Source organism: Sesamum indicum, linkage group LG7 (assembly GCF_000512975.1).
Source record: "Sesamum indicum cultivar Zhongzhi No. 13 linkage group LG7, S_indicum_v1.0, whole genome shotgun sequence".
In the NCBI taxonomy this organism is placed as follows: Eukaryota; Viridiplantae; Streptophyta; class Magnoliopsida; order Lamiales; family Pedaliaceae; genus Sesamum; species Sesamum indicum.
The window spans coordinates 10879306-10896303 of record NC_026151.1 but is presented as its reverse complement, the minus strand read 5'-3'; the positions used below and the strand labels follow the sequence as shown (position 1 = coordinate 10896303).

At 35.1% G+C, this 16998-nt stretch overlaps 4 protein-coding genes across 6 annotated transcripts; 1 reads left to right on the top strand and 3 right to left on the bottom strand.

Annotated features, from left to right (window-relative positions):
• On the top strand, nt 690–4428 carry LOC105167056 (protein EMBRYO SAC DEVELOPMENT ARREST 3, chloroplastic). 3 transcript variants are annotated; one of them, XM_011086613.2, is made up of 6 exons: nt 690–899; nt 1408–1508; nt 2694–2859; nt 3219–3311; nt 3587–3717; nt 3917–4428. In XM_011086613.2, exons 1-5 carry the CDS (start codon nt 818–820, stop codon nt 3715–3717), a joined length of 573 nt encoding a protein of 190 aa, XP_011084915.1. In that variant the 5' UTR covers nt 690–817; the 3' UTR covers nt 3917–4428. The 3 variants fall into 3 exon arrangements, with proteins under 3 accessions (XP_011084915.1, XP_011084913.1, XP_011084916.1); XM_011086611.2 differs by having other exon boundaries at nt 691–899; nt 1405–1508; XM_011086614.2 differs by having other exon boundaries at nt 707–899; nt 1419–1508.
• Nucleotides 4910–9516, bottom strand: LOC105167054 (nuclear pore complex protein NUP88; the record flags this gene model as incomplete). Its single annotated transcript, XM_020695276.1, has 8 exons — nt 4910–5634; nt 5865–6114; nt 6430–7344; nt 7692–7908; nt 8252–8313; nt 8422–8566; nt 9050–9172; nt 9503–9516. Coding segments are annotated over 8 exons (1989 nt in total), but the record flags the coding sequence as incomplete, so codon positions are not given.
• Nucleotides 9518–10478, bottom strand: LOC110012297 (nuclear pore complex protein NUP88-like; the record flags this gene model as incomplete). Its single annotated transcript, XM_020695275.1, has 2 exons — nt 10043–10478; nt 9518–9619 (listed from the first exon to the last, which is right to left on the bottom strand). Coding segments are annotated over exons 1-2 (408 nt in total), but the record flags the coding sequence as incomplete, so codon positions are not given.
• On the bottom strand, nt 13008–16260 carry LOC105167207. The gene is made up of 4 exons (XM_011086829.2): nt 15893–16260; nt 15477–15760; nt 13459–13598; nt 13008–13249 (listed from the first exon to the last, which is right to left on the bottom strand). Exons 1-3 carry the CDS (start codon nt 16182–16184, stop codon nt 13533–13535), a joined length of 642 nt encoding a protein of 213 aa, XP_011085131.1. The 5' UTR covers nt 16185–16260; the 3' UTR covers nt 13008–13249; nt 13459–13532.

Below are 16998 nucleotides of genomic sequence, written 5' to 3'. Positions count from 1 at the left end.
TTTCCTACCGAGCGAGGACATATTCATCAAGTCGATTTTTTATCTTACTGGACTGGGCATATATTTCAGCTCATCTTTAATTGGATTTTTTAGACATCTTTTCCCTTATATTAGGTTTCTAGGGGTGAATAGCAATTTACCCCCCGTGATATTGAAAATGAGCACACTACCCTCTTATGAAAAAAATATAGCAATTTACCTCCTTATACATGGAGGTAAATTGCTTCATTTTAAAAATCATAGGGGGTAAATGTTGTATTTTTAAAAATACAAGGAGGTAAATCACTATTTATTTTTTTATAAGGGGGTAATTTGCTGATTTGCAATATCATAAGGGAGTTGCTTGCATTTTTCCCAAGTTTCTAGTTACAATAGGATTCTCCAATTTGTTATGAGTCGTTTAGATTTAATTGTCTCTTTTTAGTTTTACTTGAATTTTGGTCCTTTCATTTGTAGCTCGTATATCTAAATTGTCAGTTATTTATCAATTAACATCTCTCCTCAATTGTAACAAGTACATAACAATTTTTATTAACTAGTTTCTCTATCCTTTTTTGTTTTTTTGAAAAAATGAACATATTATTTTTTATTATTTAATATTTTGTGACTTATTATGAATTATGAGATCACATAATTTGGAAATAAATATATACACGTAGAGTGTTTGGCAGCCGCTGGCAAGAAGCCAATAACCAGCGCGGAATAATGCTGACAAATTCTCATAAAAATCCACTTCAAACAATTACTCGGCCACACGAAAGAATTGATCTCTTTCACAAACACTCAAACAGTCGCACACATTTAGAAAGAGTGAGAGATGGCTTATCATCTCTCTTCACATGGACCCTCTGCTCTTTCAAGATTCTCTGTGCAACATTCTAAGCCTTCCTCAAAGCGATGTAAGTGTCTGCTCTTTGCTCGCTCTTGTGTTTTTGCTGTTATAGCTTGTTAGAAAAGGATGAATTTTCAATCTTTATGCGAACCCATGTGGATTCTTAGTCAATTTGTTCGAAATAACTGGTATGTGTAACTCTGCAAGAAAAGGGCCTTCATAGATTGAAGATAAGATATGGTCGGCCATGGCTCTTTCTTGAATTTATGTATTCTTGCTTGGTCCATAGTTTTATGCAGATGCTAGTTTATGGGCTTTTGATTCAATGTTTAGTTAAGTGTTGCAAATTCAGCAGTAGAAAGTGTATCTGCAAGAAGCAAAATAAAAATGTTACACGAATTTTCCGTTTCTATCTGATAATTGATTGTATGACTATAAAAGGAAATGGAAAAGAAGCAGCTTGGCATTTTCTTTTGCATATTGTGATGTAATGGCTGCATGATGTAGCTGGATAGCTCTGTTTAATTATGCTAAAAGTGAGTTAATTTTGCTTTGTTTTGCTCATATTGTAGCAGTCAATTTGCAGAAAGTTGGATTTCGTGCAAGATCCAGTTTGGAGGATGAGACCTGCTCTCCTCGTAGTTCTGATCACTCGTTAGAACTCATCAAGGCTGAGGTTCATTGATCTTTTACGCCCTTTCCAGTTACTAACTTACAGTGCTTGTTAGTGCCATTATGACCTGATATTTTCTTTGCTAGTATCTTGGCATTTTCCCCCTAAGAAAAATTTCTTGGTTCTCCAGTTGTATGCACCATAAAATTGGAGATAAAACTAAACTGGATAGTATTGAACTTTGATTTGATTTTTCCTTTGAATACCATCTTGAGCATATTTGAGCTGAGGCAGCGGACGAAATACAAGCTAACCTTGAAGTGGACTCTTTTGCTGACATATGCTCTATGTAATAGTCGAGCTGTATTGATCGAGAACTTCTTTATGATCTGTTCCTTATGCTAATTCAGAGGTTTCTTCTCAATTGAGTTGGTCGTATTCAAAATGTCTATCTAGTTGCATATTATGGTCCTGTTCTACTTATCTTGGTGAGAATTTGAAAAATAGTGCTAGTATGGTGTTCGTTTTGACAGTTTAGAGCAAGTAGACTTTGCCAATCATGAATTTTAGTAGACCGTCAAGTAGGTTTAGGTGTCTAGTAAAACGTTTTCTTAGGCTCTTGATAACTATATCTACCGAAGATTGGGAAAAGTTTTCTCTTTGAAGCAAATAAAACTCTGTTTCACTTAGACTTTTGAGAAAGGTATTTCCCACTAATGCCATATTTCTCTAATTCTTCATTTTCTGACGGAAAGAAAGCCATACAAAGGCATGGAGTGAAGAAAACAAGTCTGCTATTTTATTGGAGAAATGGGAACTTTTATTATGATGTTCCAACCGTGGTAAATACCAGTGATATTCTCTTAGACCTTCTGTATTTCTGATGTAGTAGAGCTTTATTCCACTTAGCTATTCATTACTGTGCACAAGGTCAGAGCTTATGCTGGGAATGCTCATATTATTGAAAACCGAAAATGAAAACATAAGAGCTTATTGGTTGAGTTTCTGACTTCGAGGAAAATGTAGTCAGTAGTCTAATGTGAAAATATGCACTCAATTGTATATTATGTGTAATTTAGATCATTAAGAAGGGATAATAGCAGTTATCTTTTTGCCTAGCTAATTTGTGTGTGACCTGTATTATCTCGGTTGTTAGTGTAAGTCCTTGTCATTATTGATAGAAAATTCATTTTTGGCTAGCAAAAAAATGTATCATCATTTCAAGTGACTATTCTTGTTCTGTAACAGGCATCTCATACTGCACCCTCCCGTCGTCAGTGTCTGACTTGTTTATGTTCAACTGTGGCTTTGATAGTAGCACCAGGAATTTCTGATTCAGATTCTAAGGCAATTGCTTCGGATAGCAAAGAAAAAGCGGTCTGTCGCAATTGCGGGGGCAGTGGTGCTATTATCTGTAAGTTCATATACAGATTTTCATGTTTGGCCATCATTGTTTTGTTGGAAAAACAACAAACAGATATTCTGATTCCTAACAACGAACCACTGTATGTGAAGTAATTAATATTTTGTCAGCACAGCCCTTCTGCTTTACTCATCCCAAAAACTCTCAAAATTCAAATAGCAGTCCACAATTCTTATGATTAATCCATTATGGTTTTTTTCCAGTCCCATTCAATTCTAAGATTTGCACAAATTGCTGAGATATGAGGAACGAAAATAGAAAGCACTTTATAATTCTCAATGTGATTAGTACGGCACACTTTTGCTCTGACCTCATCTGGTCCATGAGACGTTCATTTGCTCTTTATTTAGGTGATATGTGTGGTGGTACAGGAAAATGGAAAGCTCTCAACAGAAAACGGGCAAAAGACGTCTATGAGTTTACAGAATGTCCAAACTGTTATGGTAATTAACTAGTTTACATTTCATCATATCCTAAACATCCATTAGGATAAATGTTGATGCATTTGCTGTGGATTTTCATTCGATGGATGGTTTTTTAAAGAAGGAGATTCTTGTTTTCCTGTATAATAATCCTATTTATTAGGCTGGAAAAAGAGAAAAGCCTTGTTGATTACGGTAACAACATTTTGAAGAAAATTATCCTCATTCCCTTTCCTCCTCCTTTTGATGCAACCCTTTTGTAGGATTTGTTTATTGAATGTTTTTGGCTGGTGCAGGTCGAGGGAAATTAGTCTGTCCTGTATGTTTAGGGACAGGTTTACCAAACAATAAAGGCCTTCTCAGAAGACCGGACGCACGAAAATTGCTTGACAAGATGTATAATGGCCGGTTATTACCAAGCTCCTAGGTAAAATCTCCATCTATTGTCTTTCTATCATACCTCATTTTCTTCAGCCATCCATCAGAATTGAAATCTTACTATGTTCATCACGTTTGCATGGACAACCTAGAAAGCATGCTTTGTTGGGACAAATTCTAGCTTTTGCTACTACTTATATCTTTTCAACTTCAACGCCTTATATATACTTATTTCTTTCTTCTCAAAGAAATTGCGCTAGATATTGTTTCCAATATAGTAGTGCAACGACGTAGAAAGAGATGGGAGAAAAGAACAGGAAACTGCCGGGAAGCATAGGCATGCATGTGTGAAGGAAAAGATCCAGTTTCCTCAAACTTTTTGATGTAGATTTGTATGAAAATTGGCTCCAAAATTTTGTGAAGAATCCTCGACTCAAATGGGTTGATAGGTATCCAGGGAAGAATTGATGTGGTGTTGTATTAGTAGATTCTGGCTTTTGAAGCAGGCCGTGTCTGAGGATTATCCTGTAAGGCATGGTGAGTGAGTGATACAGCATCCTTGTCCAAACCTCCACTTAAAGAGAGGCTGATACTTGGTGTTCATATTATATCATCTCACCCCTCTATTTCGTACCATGGATCCTTTATTGCAATTAGTATTACATTACATTTCATACTATGTTATTTACTTACATACTTGTATATATACTCGTCTCGGGTATATAAATTCAGGACATCTGCATATTTAAAAGAATTATTACATTGCGTGTGTATGTTATTATTAAGGAAAACTTAATATATATATATGATGTGCAACATAATATTTTTATGCTTTTAATTTTTTATTCATTTTTTTTAACTATACATCAATCATCACAGCATATTATATATGTATATATTATATAATAAATTCAGGCAGCCTACAAATATGATATCCATCAACGGGTTCATACTACAAACTGGATAAACACACACAGACACGCCGACCGACAAGGGGATTGGTCTGAGCTGGCAATTAACTAATTACACGTGTCCACAAATCAACACTTCCTCCGCCCTACATAACCTTGCTTCTTTCCGTAATTAAATTTATTTTTGTTTTTTAACACACACAAAAAAAAAAGGAAAACAAAGAAGAAAGAGAAATATGAAGAATGGAAAAGCGTACAACGGGGAGGAGCACGGGAAGTTGTACTCTCCGGAGTTTGCTGCTGGTGTTCATATAAGCACAACGGAGCAGCAGGAGAAAGGCAAAGACGAGGAGCCAAGCGGGAAGGGACAAGGGGAGTTGTACTCTCCGGAAACCGCTATTCCCCTTCCCAAAAACCACCAACTCAAAAAGGGGAAAGAAGTCAGAATGGGAGAAGAAAAAGCAGAAACAAAAGAGAAACAGAGCGCCGCTGCTGCTGATGAGTGTATGGGTGGTATGCCGCCCAATCCCAAACCTTCATCCAAACTCTAGTTTAATTATTATTATTATCACTAGTGTTACTGTAGGTGGACGACTAGCCAGCCAGTTTCTTGTAAAATTTCATTTCCACCATGTAATAAGACCATCAACTTCTCTCCACGTATTTGATTGTCAATACATACAAGTGTTTCTCCCTACATCAACAGTTACAGGCCTGCTCGTCTTAGCAGATAGGGAAGGTTGATATCTCCCAACCTTCAAAATACAATCTGCTGAATGGGTCAACTTGATATCAATCACTGATTTCCCTGCTTCTCAATGCAGATTCAACAAGTTTTACCTTCCTGCTGTTCTCGCTGTTTATCAGTGACAGTTTTTCAAGTGAAGATTTTAGTTGAGATATTTCATCTTCTTGAATCCTCTTGTTCCCTTTTCTCACTGTTTGTCTGTTTGGGGAATCAGCCTGCTGTGGAGAATGCATGTGTCTTCTCAACCTGCCATGTAGAGCCTCAATGGAGGAGTGCAACGCATCCAACTCCAACCCAGTGAAATTATCTGCATACGCATTTCAACAAATATAAGCACAATTCTAGTCACAAAGTGATGTGCAAGATTGGTTCTTCATTCGTGATGTAAAAATGAAAAAAAGCAGGCAAGACGTGGAACTTGAAGTTTCTACATCAGTATATACATCCCTGAGCAGGAACAGTTTGATGTGAGGGACCACATTAGCCTCAAAGAACAATTACCAACTTCCAACAATCTGAATTCAGTAAAACAATTACCAAGTTCCAACTTGAAATCTCTCTCAGCTTTTGAAAGTGGCTTCTTGTGTGATCCAGGCAGGCTCCTCAAGTTTTGCAACCGTTCTTCCAGGGAACTATGAACCTTAACAGCTCGGTCTATGCGGTCCTCTATCTTTTCCTTCTTTCTTTCAACTTCCAAAAGCTTCTGCTCCATTTCTCGTAGCCGGGAATGCTGGTTGTCAATTATTTTCTTCAGTTGAGGTGCGTGATGCTGGAGTTCAAAGTACACCTAGAAACAACAGAACAAAATCATCTTTAATTCGTGAAAACATAGTAACATGATCAAACGAATAGGATATTTACATGTCCGTGCGCATGTATGTGAACACCAAAATCTACTATTATGCTGGATGATTCCATAGTGTCCAAAACTTTTCATCAACCCCCATTCTTAAGCAAACATACTTTGGAAGAACATCACGTAACCAACCCAAATAACTGTTTTCCACAACAACAATAAAAGAGAACTATAGGATACGACATTTTCTCAAAGCTTAAATTTTAGATAATTGTAAACACAACTTATCACGTAACAAGATCGTACCTTGTGTGCATACTCCACATAATTTTCATGAAATAGCTTGAAATACTGATGAAGCATTGACCTCCCTTCAATAGAATCAGCAGTGACAGAGCGTAAACTTGGTGCAGAAGGGGGCAATAGAACTGCCTTAGGCCCACTAAGGAGTTCTTTGCTGATTATTGTCTGTGTATCAGTCTCTTTTAGCTCGTCTACAGTACCAGCTTCTGTCACCTTCTCAACAGCATCAGTAAGCAACACGTTCCAAGTGTCCATCTGTAGCACTATACAGTCATTAGAAGAGGTAAGTCCCACAATCCATGAACTTCCAAATGAATCTGACAAGGCCAAGAAACCATGAAGAGGTGATGGTGAGGATGAGTCGCCTGGGCATGTACTAAGAACAGAAAGAACTGATGGAGTTCTCATTGACTCTTCCTTGCTACTTGTCTGGTTAGTGAAAGGGAGAAAATGCAAGACAATTGAATCTATCCCTCCAGCATGAACACAAAATATTCTTTCAGGAACAAGAGGATCAGTCATCATCGCAATCAGAGAATTACATTTATCGGGCAAAGCCAAATCCACGATGGCCAACCTCAGCAGAGGAGGTGGATGGCCCAACCAAGCAGTAAGATGAGGAGGCTGATCAAGCTTCAAAACAGAGCGATCACTTGGAGCACTCTCACAAATCATAGCAGCACCAAGTATCTGATCAGATGAATCAACACAAAGACGGGGTGCAATACCCATCTTCCAAACTGGCTGAATTTCATCAGCTAAAGCATCCAGTTTCAATTGCCCACCACTCCAAGCAGTCACAAGAACTGAATCTTTGCCAACTAAATTGTAGAGACAACTGACTGCACGCCCTTCGCATATTCCTTTTTGAATTTCAGAATCTTCTGTCACATTATGGCATACTTTGCGCAGAGGTCCCTGAAATTAATACTGGTGATACTTTGTTTGCGTTTCAATAAGAAAAGGAGGAGATAGAAGAGACGAATTTTGGGTGGAGTCTGGGGACAAGATGCATAATAGAAAAGGAAGCAAATTAAATAACAAGCACTTAAAGCAGTAACTATACTAAATATCATCAACTTAGGAGAAGCTAAACAATTCACACAACAAATAAATCCAGAGATCTTATTGATAGGCACATTGAGATTAAGTCTAGTAACATTAGAACTAAGACATGTGGCAGTCAGTAAAGCAAACAGGAAAAGGGGACCAAATCTATGCAAACAGATCTCAGGAGGAACAAAAACAGGGGAAGTGGAAAATACCTGCAATGCCACTGATGCATCCAATAAAACAAAAGGCTGAGCTTTAACTGCATACGATTGTGCACCATCTCCAGCTTGACGAACTAATTCTGGAAATGTTGCCTCCAGCCAAGAGATTGCCATATTAGAATTATTAACAGCTTTTGAATTGGAAGATTTTAGCCCGAATGTCTGAGCATCATTATACATTTCCAGAACTGATTCCCACTTATACACACTGTTAAAAGAAAAGCTCGAAATCAGAACTCAGACGCATTGGACACCTGATACTATTGCTAACACGGGTAGGTCAAGAGACTGTATATTCTTAAGATACAGTCCGGTACATTAAGAAGGCTGATTAACCAGATGGGAGTGTTAAGTTAGCTTCTAGTTTACATGCCAGGATTACCATCAAACGAAGTGTACAATCTACAAGTTAAAATATTGACTTATGCAGACAGTAAACACCTCAAAAGGTAAAAGTCTTCATAAAGTACTTTTGTCAAGCAGGGTGACCATAACCAAAAACTTTGAGATTTTCCCAAAAGGATAATCAAAATAGCATCATGGTTAACTACCTTCCAAAAGGAACAACAGGGCAGATTATGTAACTGGATCCATCACTAAACAAGATGAAAACCTGAAAAGTGAGCAGCACCATCAGTCTTTTCCTCTCAATTGGACATATTAAATACCACATAAAAAAATTAACCTATGCAAGAATAGCAAAATAAAAGTACTCTCTTACACTGAATTTATCCCACAAATGATCCCCCCCAAAAGAGAAATCAACTGGACATATTGCTGCAGCATTACTGGAATTGCCAGGTTCTACAGGTTGCAAATAATATTCCTGTTCTGGCTGCCCAATGTCCACAGACAAATCAAATATTCTGCAAACAGATCACCAGCACCATTGAATAAATTGCAATTGGTGCATACATTAAAAGCCACCACAAAAACAATTCAGACATTTCAGAAAGAAATGTGAAATGGTTTTCTTAGCATGTAAGAAGCTGAGGTGTTCATTGAGATTTAGTGCACGTATCAGCATGAAGATTATTTCACCAACCAAAACAGTTAAAACAGACTCTATAGACAGATTGCCTTTCTTAGAGAAGGGTGTGCATGCGAAGCAACATAAGCTTTACTTAATTCGCCGGCTACCAAGCATAAACTAATGACACTATTATTGTAGCAACCCCCATTATTGGAATAAGCTATACTAAAAAATAATCAAGAGCAGAAACAAAGTTCCACAGAACTGGGAATATTATAATTCTCATATTTAAGAATATGTGACCCAATATGCAGATTTACTCAACAAACATCATACACTAGTGCTTCCAATTAAATGATGAAGAATGATACCATACCTGAAAACAGAATCAGAGGACAAGATTCCCAAGTGCGTATCACTGTAAGGGTGCCAAGAAATCTGCAGAGTGCGTATGAAATTGTTTCTGTTGAAGTAAATTTCTGAACCAACCGAAACAGTCCTGTAAAAATTTTGACATATAGCACAGCAGCTTCAGGATCTATACAATAGGCAAATCTTGTCACTTCATCTTCTATAAATATTAACTATGATGCTCTACATTCTGTTGTAGGTTCCCATGCAGAGCGACAAACATAAATAAAAGCAGTAGCAGGTAAACGTCAACCTAATATAAAGTAATTAAATGCTCTAACAGTTAGTATTCTTGATCATACTCTTCCATGGATATGAAGACAAGTCAAATGACATGCAGGCCTCAAATGACAATTCCAATGATCATACTCTATCTACAGCAGCACGGTTTTTATATTACAAATAAAGTTTCACATACCGGCAGATGATGGTATACACGTAGGCCCTCCAACCCAGCTAGGAGCAAAGCTGATCCATTTCTGTTTATGGAAATCTTATTGACTTCAAAACTCAGTGGTGTGTCTGCTTGCATCACCTATAAGAAACAATACAAGTATAGACACAGTGCATCAGTTTCATTAACGTTACCTGTAAGTGAAAACTGAACGCCAGTAAGGGGGACTCAACCGCAGATAAGATTGCCAGCTTTTGACACAGTACAATCCAGTCAAGTAATGGAATCATTATAATCTTCAGTTAGTATTGTTGATCATCTCCATAAACAAGGCAATCCAAGTGAAGTTTTACTAGTACAGAAAATTCCTAATGTCCTATGCGAAAGGAGGTTGTAAATACTATTGAGCTAGTTTCTTAAAAATACTGTAACTACATAAACCCCTCTTAGACCCCCATCCCTTCATGCTTAGTTCAAACTTCAAAGCACAAAATGCCAATGCTTCACACAGAGAAGACACATCCTCAATTAGAAACCAAACAAAAATGAGCAAAAGAAATAAACCTTCGAGGGGAAAGCAGCGAGAATGGACGTGGGGTCGGGCTCGCCCAACCGAATTGAGATCCGGTGGAGACATTTCTTGTTCAAATCCCAGAAATAAAGCCGAGTAGCTCCATCCCAGGCCATGAGATTCGGAGGCATTCTTCCGGCAGCGGCGGGCGTGGAGGCAGCGGTAGCTGTGGCGGAGGAAAAGAGCGGGTGGTTCTGGAGTGGGAACCATTGGAGCTCAGCTTTAGGAGTTGAATTTGACGGGGAAGGTGCGGGAGATTGACGGCCGTCGGGTTCCGCCAGGTCGAGAGCAAACCTCATTTCTGATGGGAAGTGGAACGTTGAAGAAGGGTAGGATACGAAACGACGACGCCGGGAGCCAATTTGATTGCAGGGCGCTGTTCTTTTCTTCTTTCTTTCTTTTTTTTTTTAATTTCTATCCGCCCTTTTAGTCGACTGTGCAGAAAAAAATAATGAAACTCTTATCTTATAACTCTTATATTTTATAAGATATTTTAAAAGATTATAAAATATTGAATTTTATTTTGAAAAAATAAACTTCTAACATATTTAAATAAAATAAGATGTTGAATTTTATAAGATGTGAAAATATGTTATAATATGTTAGGATGTTCTGCATAATAAGGTTTTTTTTATTAAAATGACTATAATGAGCATAATACTATTAAAATTAAATAAATTATTACTTCTAGACATATTTTATTTTATTTTTTTAAAACGTTTTTTATAAATAGTATACATTAATTTAATTTTAAATAAAAATTTAATAGAAATATTTTTACAATAAAAAAAATGATGACTTATTACTTAAAATTTTGAATTAAAATGAAATATGTGTACATTCATGCTAGTTGAATTTAGATATATAATTTATATTTTCTTTGTCAATGCAATTATTATTTACCGTCGTACAATTTATAATGTTTTGAATTTATATTTTTTTAATAATATATAATATTAATATTAATCTTATTTTTATTTAATTTTAGTAATTTATTATTAAATAATTGAGTATTTTCTCTTTTACAAATATTAAAAAAATTAAATAATAAAAGAAATTTTTTAAATTATAGAGAGAAGGAGAGGTCTATGTGTGTGTGTGTGTGAGAGAGAGAGAGAGAGTGCGTGGCTGTGTGTGTGGGTGAGGGATAGAGGGTGTGAGTGCATGAATGAGTGTATTTTTATCTTATGATATATTAATTTTATATAGCTTATAAAATTTTATATTAAAAATTAAGAAAATTAATTTTTTTTAAAAAAATTTATAAACTTTCTAACATTTTATAAAATATTTTTAAAAGCTTATAAGATTTGTCAAGCGTCTTCTTAATTTATTTTTGCAATCATAACAGAAATCATCTGTAACTGAATTTTAAACTTAAAGTTTGGGTCCCGAGTAGAAAATACCACAGTAAACTTGAATTGTGAGTATGGGCTTAATAAGTTGATCCACAATAAATTATAGTCACTATCAAAATTTCGGAGCTTATTGGGCCAAAATTAGGTGATGGATTGGATTCGTATTATGCTAGGCTGCATTCACATGAAAGAATTTGAATTTTAAATAATTTTAAATTTTAAGTATCAATTTGTTTTCTGAGTGTCTTGTTGTATTTTATGGAGATAGAGAGAGAGAAAAATAAAGATAAATAAGTGTATGCTAGAGATAATATGTATGTTTGGATTTATTTTTGGAGATAATTTATAATAAGTATTATATGTTTAATGTTCTGTTTTGGGAGACAAAAATTACTATTCATTGTCAAATCATATCTTTTATATATATATATATGTATATATATATTTATGCTAAAATAGTTAAAAACACCTAAATAAGATATTTTTGAATGATGACAAACATTGAGTATGTTTTAACTTGTCTCGAAAATAATTTAAAAATGAAAACAAACATAGTGTTTGTTTTTGGTATAGCTTGTGAAATTACAACCCCCCTCCTTTTTTCTCTCTGGTCTAGTAAACTTGTTTTTGGTCAATTCTAAGTATCAATGTGGTAAATAATTGATTTGGATGTTCAGTTTTGAATTTTTGAGTTAATTGAAACCAAAGAATTTTAAGAAACATATATTTATTTGGGTTGATGGGATTAATGATGTTTGGGACGAGAATAAAAAAGTTAAACTTATAATTCTAAAATTTCAAAACATTGCTCATCAACAAAAATTCGATTTACTTATCATCGGACCAACGAGTTGTGAGTATGCAGCTCTCCCAAAATGAGTTGTGGACCATATACATGTTGTCATCCAATCAAACCACCAAACAAAGTCCCCACCACTTAGCTCATGAGTTTTCCAAAGACTGATCTGAATGGCTGATGGGGACCTCATTTTGTGGTACACCCTCTAGTTATAACATCATGGATAACTTATTTAATGTTTCTTCTCTTACCTGTTCTTGGTCATCATCATTACCTTTGCAATTGTGTGGACATATGACCTGTAAAATTATTCATCAAAGAAAGAATCAGGGTGAGCTGTGGGCAGAATATAATTTGTGTGTGCTGGTTGGCAACTGCTGCTTATTAGGGTTTAGTTGTTGAGATACATATATATGGGATTCTCTTCAGTATCTCTATCGAGATCAAGAATATGTACAGCCTTGCATGTGTTTGTATAAATGCACAAGTGGAGAGTTGATGCTTTGGGAGCATCTGTGTTTTTTTTCTTTTTTATGTTTTAGATTAATTAGAAGGATGCTATGTTTGAGTTGGATATAATCTCTTTTCTCTCAACATATTTCATACTTCTTCCATGTTAGAAGTCAACCCCAGCAGCATAAACTCATACTAACGCATGTTGATTCAATGTTATCAGAAATTGTATGCTCCATTATCTCTATTAATATGTTGATGCTGTTGTAATTAGTATTCCGATCCCCATTCAGTGTGCTTTATTTTATAGCTCTGATCCAAATATTTTTGCATCTTAAAAGAGAGAGATATATGAATAAAAGGATATCTCAAAACAAGTTGGAAGACAACATTTGACAATGCTATGTTATTTACATGTTAAAAACACAACTTCCTTTCCTCGGCCTGCTGCCAAAGTATCGAGACAAAGAACGACAGTACTATACATTTATACGTATACATTGTACAAAAATGCAATATCTACTCCTGATCATCTACGTCTACGGTTGTATTTCTCTGACCATCAGCCTCCAGATATCCTTCGGACAAATCTGTCAGTTGGAAAAGGCCAGAATCAATTAAAACTACGCATAGTACAAATGAATTTATACTTTAGTTTAATTTAAGCAAGAACAAAAGTTAGGTTTTGTACATGTGATTAGGTGTAGCTCACATGGGTTCATCAATAAATTAAGCCCACAAACAAACAAATACACATTTATTAAGAAAAAGATTAGCAATGTTTAATTAAATTAATTACCTGAAATCTGACTCAGGAGAAATTTGGAATCTGTCACAAGAAAACAAATAAATAAAATTATTTGTTTATTTGTTTTACTGTGTTCTTGCTTCTTGGAGTATTTTGTGATATCTAGGAAACCCGTTCTTGCATGCGGACACCTGCACCCATGTGACATCATGTTAAGATAAAGTCCCAAACCGTTCATGCCTATAAAAAAGGATCGTAAAAAAGATCATCAAAATTTATGACATCTCCATTTCTCGAATATGTCATCCTTTAGTTCAGGTCGAAGCTACTATTCGGTCCTAAGATGAGTCGAACAAGAGTGTGGAATTTTTTGTTGGTTTCTAATATAAATTATGTCACATCAGTATAATATAAGTTTAACTGTTGACACAACATAATTCACATCGTTTAGTCTTTTCGCACTCTATGCATATAAAGAAAAATCCTGTATACACGTTCTTTTTGTGTAGGGGTCCCGACGGTAGTTAATACTTATAGTAAGTGCGGAAAGTCTAATCCCAATAAATATTTTTAGGCAAAATCAAGTGTAATAATTTAAGTCATGACTTGTATGTCTCTCTTTCACCTATGTAGGGACTAAACATAATTAATTGATTGAATACAAATGAATTGTGCAGTTTGTTGATACTGATGTAATAGTTTAAGGTATGTGAGATGTGAATTTTGATTTTTTATTACGAATATTATTTTATCGTCTACTCCATTCAACATATACACCCTACGTATATAAGGATAACATCATTATTTATTTTATGAAAAGATTATATACACATGGGATCTGTATATAAAATAAAGTAAAAGATGAAATAAGATTTTACAACAGAAAATTCGATGTAATTAGGAGTAGATGTAGCTGTCCCCCTCCCAACCTTCAGTACCCCTGATTTTTGACATGTAATTTAATGAACCAAACAAAATTTTCCAATCAAAATTAAATATTAATTCACAGTGTCCTCTTTCCTTGAATTGAAGTATTCGTTCATGACCACAAATTTAAGGAAGTTTTAATGCCTACCTGAACTACAAATTGCCTAATTTACTACACAATTACTATAATTCAATTCTTAAATAAAAATTATAAATTATCATATGTTATTCCAGGCTCTCCAGGAGAATTATTAATATTGAAAATTAACTATGACCCACAATATACAATTATTGTGATTGCTTTAAAATTAAATTAATTTTTCACCAGACCCTAATTAAAATACACTACAAGCAAAAATAATATTATTATGAGAAACAATATATCTTAAGTTCTATAAAAAACTTTAATTTGTCATCATTAGTTTTTTTTGAAAAAAAAAAAAAGTAGTTTCAAGAATTAGTTTTAAATTGTCAATACTTATAAGGAGCGTTGCATGTATAGTTATAAATTATTCATATTTTCACTAAGCTGTCATTATATATTTATGTTCCGATTGTTGTTTATAATTACAATTCCTATATAATCATTTTTACTCATAAATTTTTTTAAAATAACTATTATGACGAAATGAAAATTTTTATCACTCATTATATATAAAATAATAATAATTCTCATAAAATTTTATCACTAATATTATTTTCTTAGTTTTCACTCCGAATTTCTAAGTGTTGCCAGGTTTCCTGGGCATGTTCTAGAAGATAAATGAACATGGAACGATCCTAACTATTCCTCCCAACGTGAGATCAACCACTGGATCTGTAACCCCCCCCCCCCCTCCCCCCCAATTGATTTATGGTCATCTTCAGACAGCGCAGTCGCAGGCCCACCAACCCCAACTTGCATCCCTATAAATATAATCCCCCATATTTCACATTAAAATAAAAATTATTAATTACATTTATTATAAATTATATACATTATTCACTTACTAAGTATTTTATTTTATATGTGATTTTGATTTGATCAAATTCGACCCAATGAAAGAAAAAATAAAAAATTCTAAGCCAAATATTATGAAATGACCAGAGAGCCCTTTAAAGCTCAGGTGAGGAAGAAAGGGAAAGGATGATATTTGACTTACAGCTTCAACATCAATCTTGTAAACCAGCAGCTTCCTCCTCTCCCTACAACTAGTCCGGTAGGCCACCGCGACGTGCCCGATCGCCAGCCCTAGCGAAGAAACGAACATCGCCACCTCCATTGCCTTAACATATCCACCTCTCATGATGTAACTATTGCTATTAACAATGAATATATATGAAGCCTTCAACGACACGAACACCAGCGACACCACCGCGCACACGGTTGCCACCGCCAGGTAGGGACCCCGCGACAGCCTTGGCCCGTCGCAAAAGGTATAAACACCTAAAAGATCAAGAAACATGACGTAATAGTTAGTTGGATTTGTAAAGAGACAAAAAAGAGAATAAGGCTACTTTTTCTTTTTAAATTTGATTGAAATGACCATCTCGTCTAGAAGTTTATATATACACTTACATAGTATGATGGTTGAGCGAGCGATGGAGACGAGGGGGATATCGATGAGCGAGTAGCGGAAGTCGTAGTTTCTGAGGTGGGACGAGAAGGTATGTAGGGTGAGGGAGGAGGGCGAGAGGGAAGCGGAGAGGAAGGCGGAAGGGAGGAGGGCGTCGGCGATGACGAGAAGAATGGGGGCTGAGAATAAGAGTAAGGATATGATCATTGTGATCAAGAAGAAGAGGGTTTTGATCCATCTTGGGATTAGAAGTGACATTTTGTGCAATGTTTTATCTTCTTTGGAGAATCCCATGATGTTTTGGGGGGTGGAGAAATATGGTGGGAAAGTTATTATATAGATGGAGAAAATAAAGAGGGGTTGGAAAATGCAATGGGAGTTGGAATCTTTTACATGAGGAAGTTGTATTGGTCAAATAGAGGAGGCTTTTAGTATGTCTTTACACACACACTCTCTCTCTCCATCTCTCTCTTGTGTTCTTGTGTGGACTTAACTGCAATACCTGACAAACTTCTTGGCCACAATCAACTACAATTGTATTAATTTAAACTAGAAATTTCAGACAATTAATTACTAGCTAGTGAATTTGTAATGTCAATTAGACGGTTAATTAGGGTTAAAATCTCATTAATTTGCCTATAAGTTGGTAGATTTGGGCTACCTGTAACTAATTTGTACTTCCATTTTTTTTTAATTTTTTTTTTATTAGTAACCTCATTATTGTATTTTTGTTTCTTCTACTATTCATAATTAATTATTTTCTCAATAATAACCAAAAAATAATCTATTTTATTTATGTTGACATTTAGTTTACTTGTCGGAGGCGGTCTTTTCCATTTGTCTTACCAAGAATTTACCTCTCATGCTCATAATTAAGAGACACATGTACACACACAAATATATATATATATATATATGTATACATACAAGAACAAGAAACACCAACATGGCTACTCAATAATTTATATATATTTTTACATTCTTAATGGCCAAGTTTTTCTCTTTAGGATATGACCATTTCATATGTATCTGTTTTGTCAAAATGAAATTTCGTTCAAATTAATTATAAGATTGAGACTTTATAATTAACATTTATTAACTTGGCTGT

Bases quoted from the DNA above. Each gene is read 5' to 3' on its own strand.
- LOC105167056 (XM_011086611.2), top strand. From the start codon at position 818: ATGGCTTATCATCTCTCTTCACATGGACCCTCTGCTCTTTCAAGATTC. The intron at 900-1,404 runs GTAAGTGTCTGC...CTCATATTGTAG, and splicing joins TAAGCCTTCCTCAAAGCGAT to CAGTCAATTTGCAGAAAGTT. The intron at 2,860-3,218 runs GTAAGTTCATAT...CTCTTTATTTAG, and splicing joins GGGCAGTGGTGCTATTATCT to GTGATATGTGTGGTGGTACA.
- LOC105167207 (XM_011086829.2), bottom strand. From the start codon at position 16,184: ATGGGATTCTCCAAAGAAGATAAAACATTGCACAAAATGTCACTTCTA. The intron at 15,761-15,892 runs GTAAGTGTATAT...TTGATCTTTTAG, and splicing joins TCGCTCAACCATCATACTAT to GTGTTTATACCTTTTGCGAC. The intron at 13,599-15,476 runs GTAAGTCAAATA...ACATGGGTGCAG, and splicing joins ACAAGATTGATGTTGAAGCT to GTGTCCGCATGCAAGAACGG.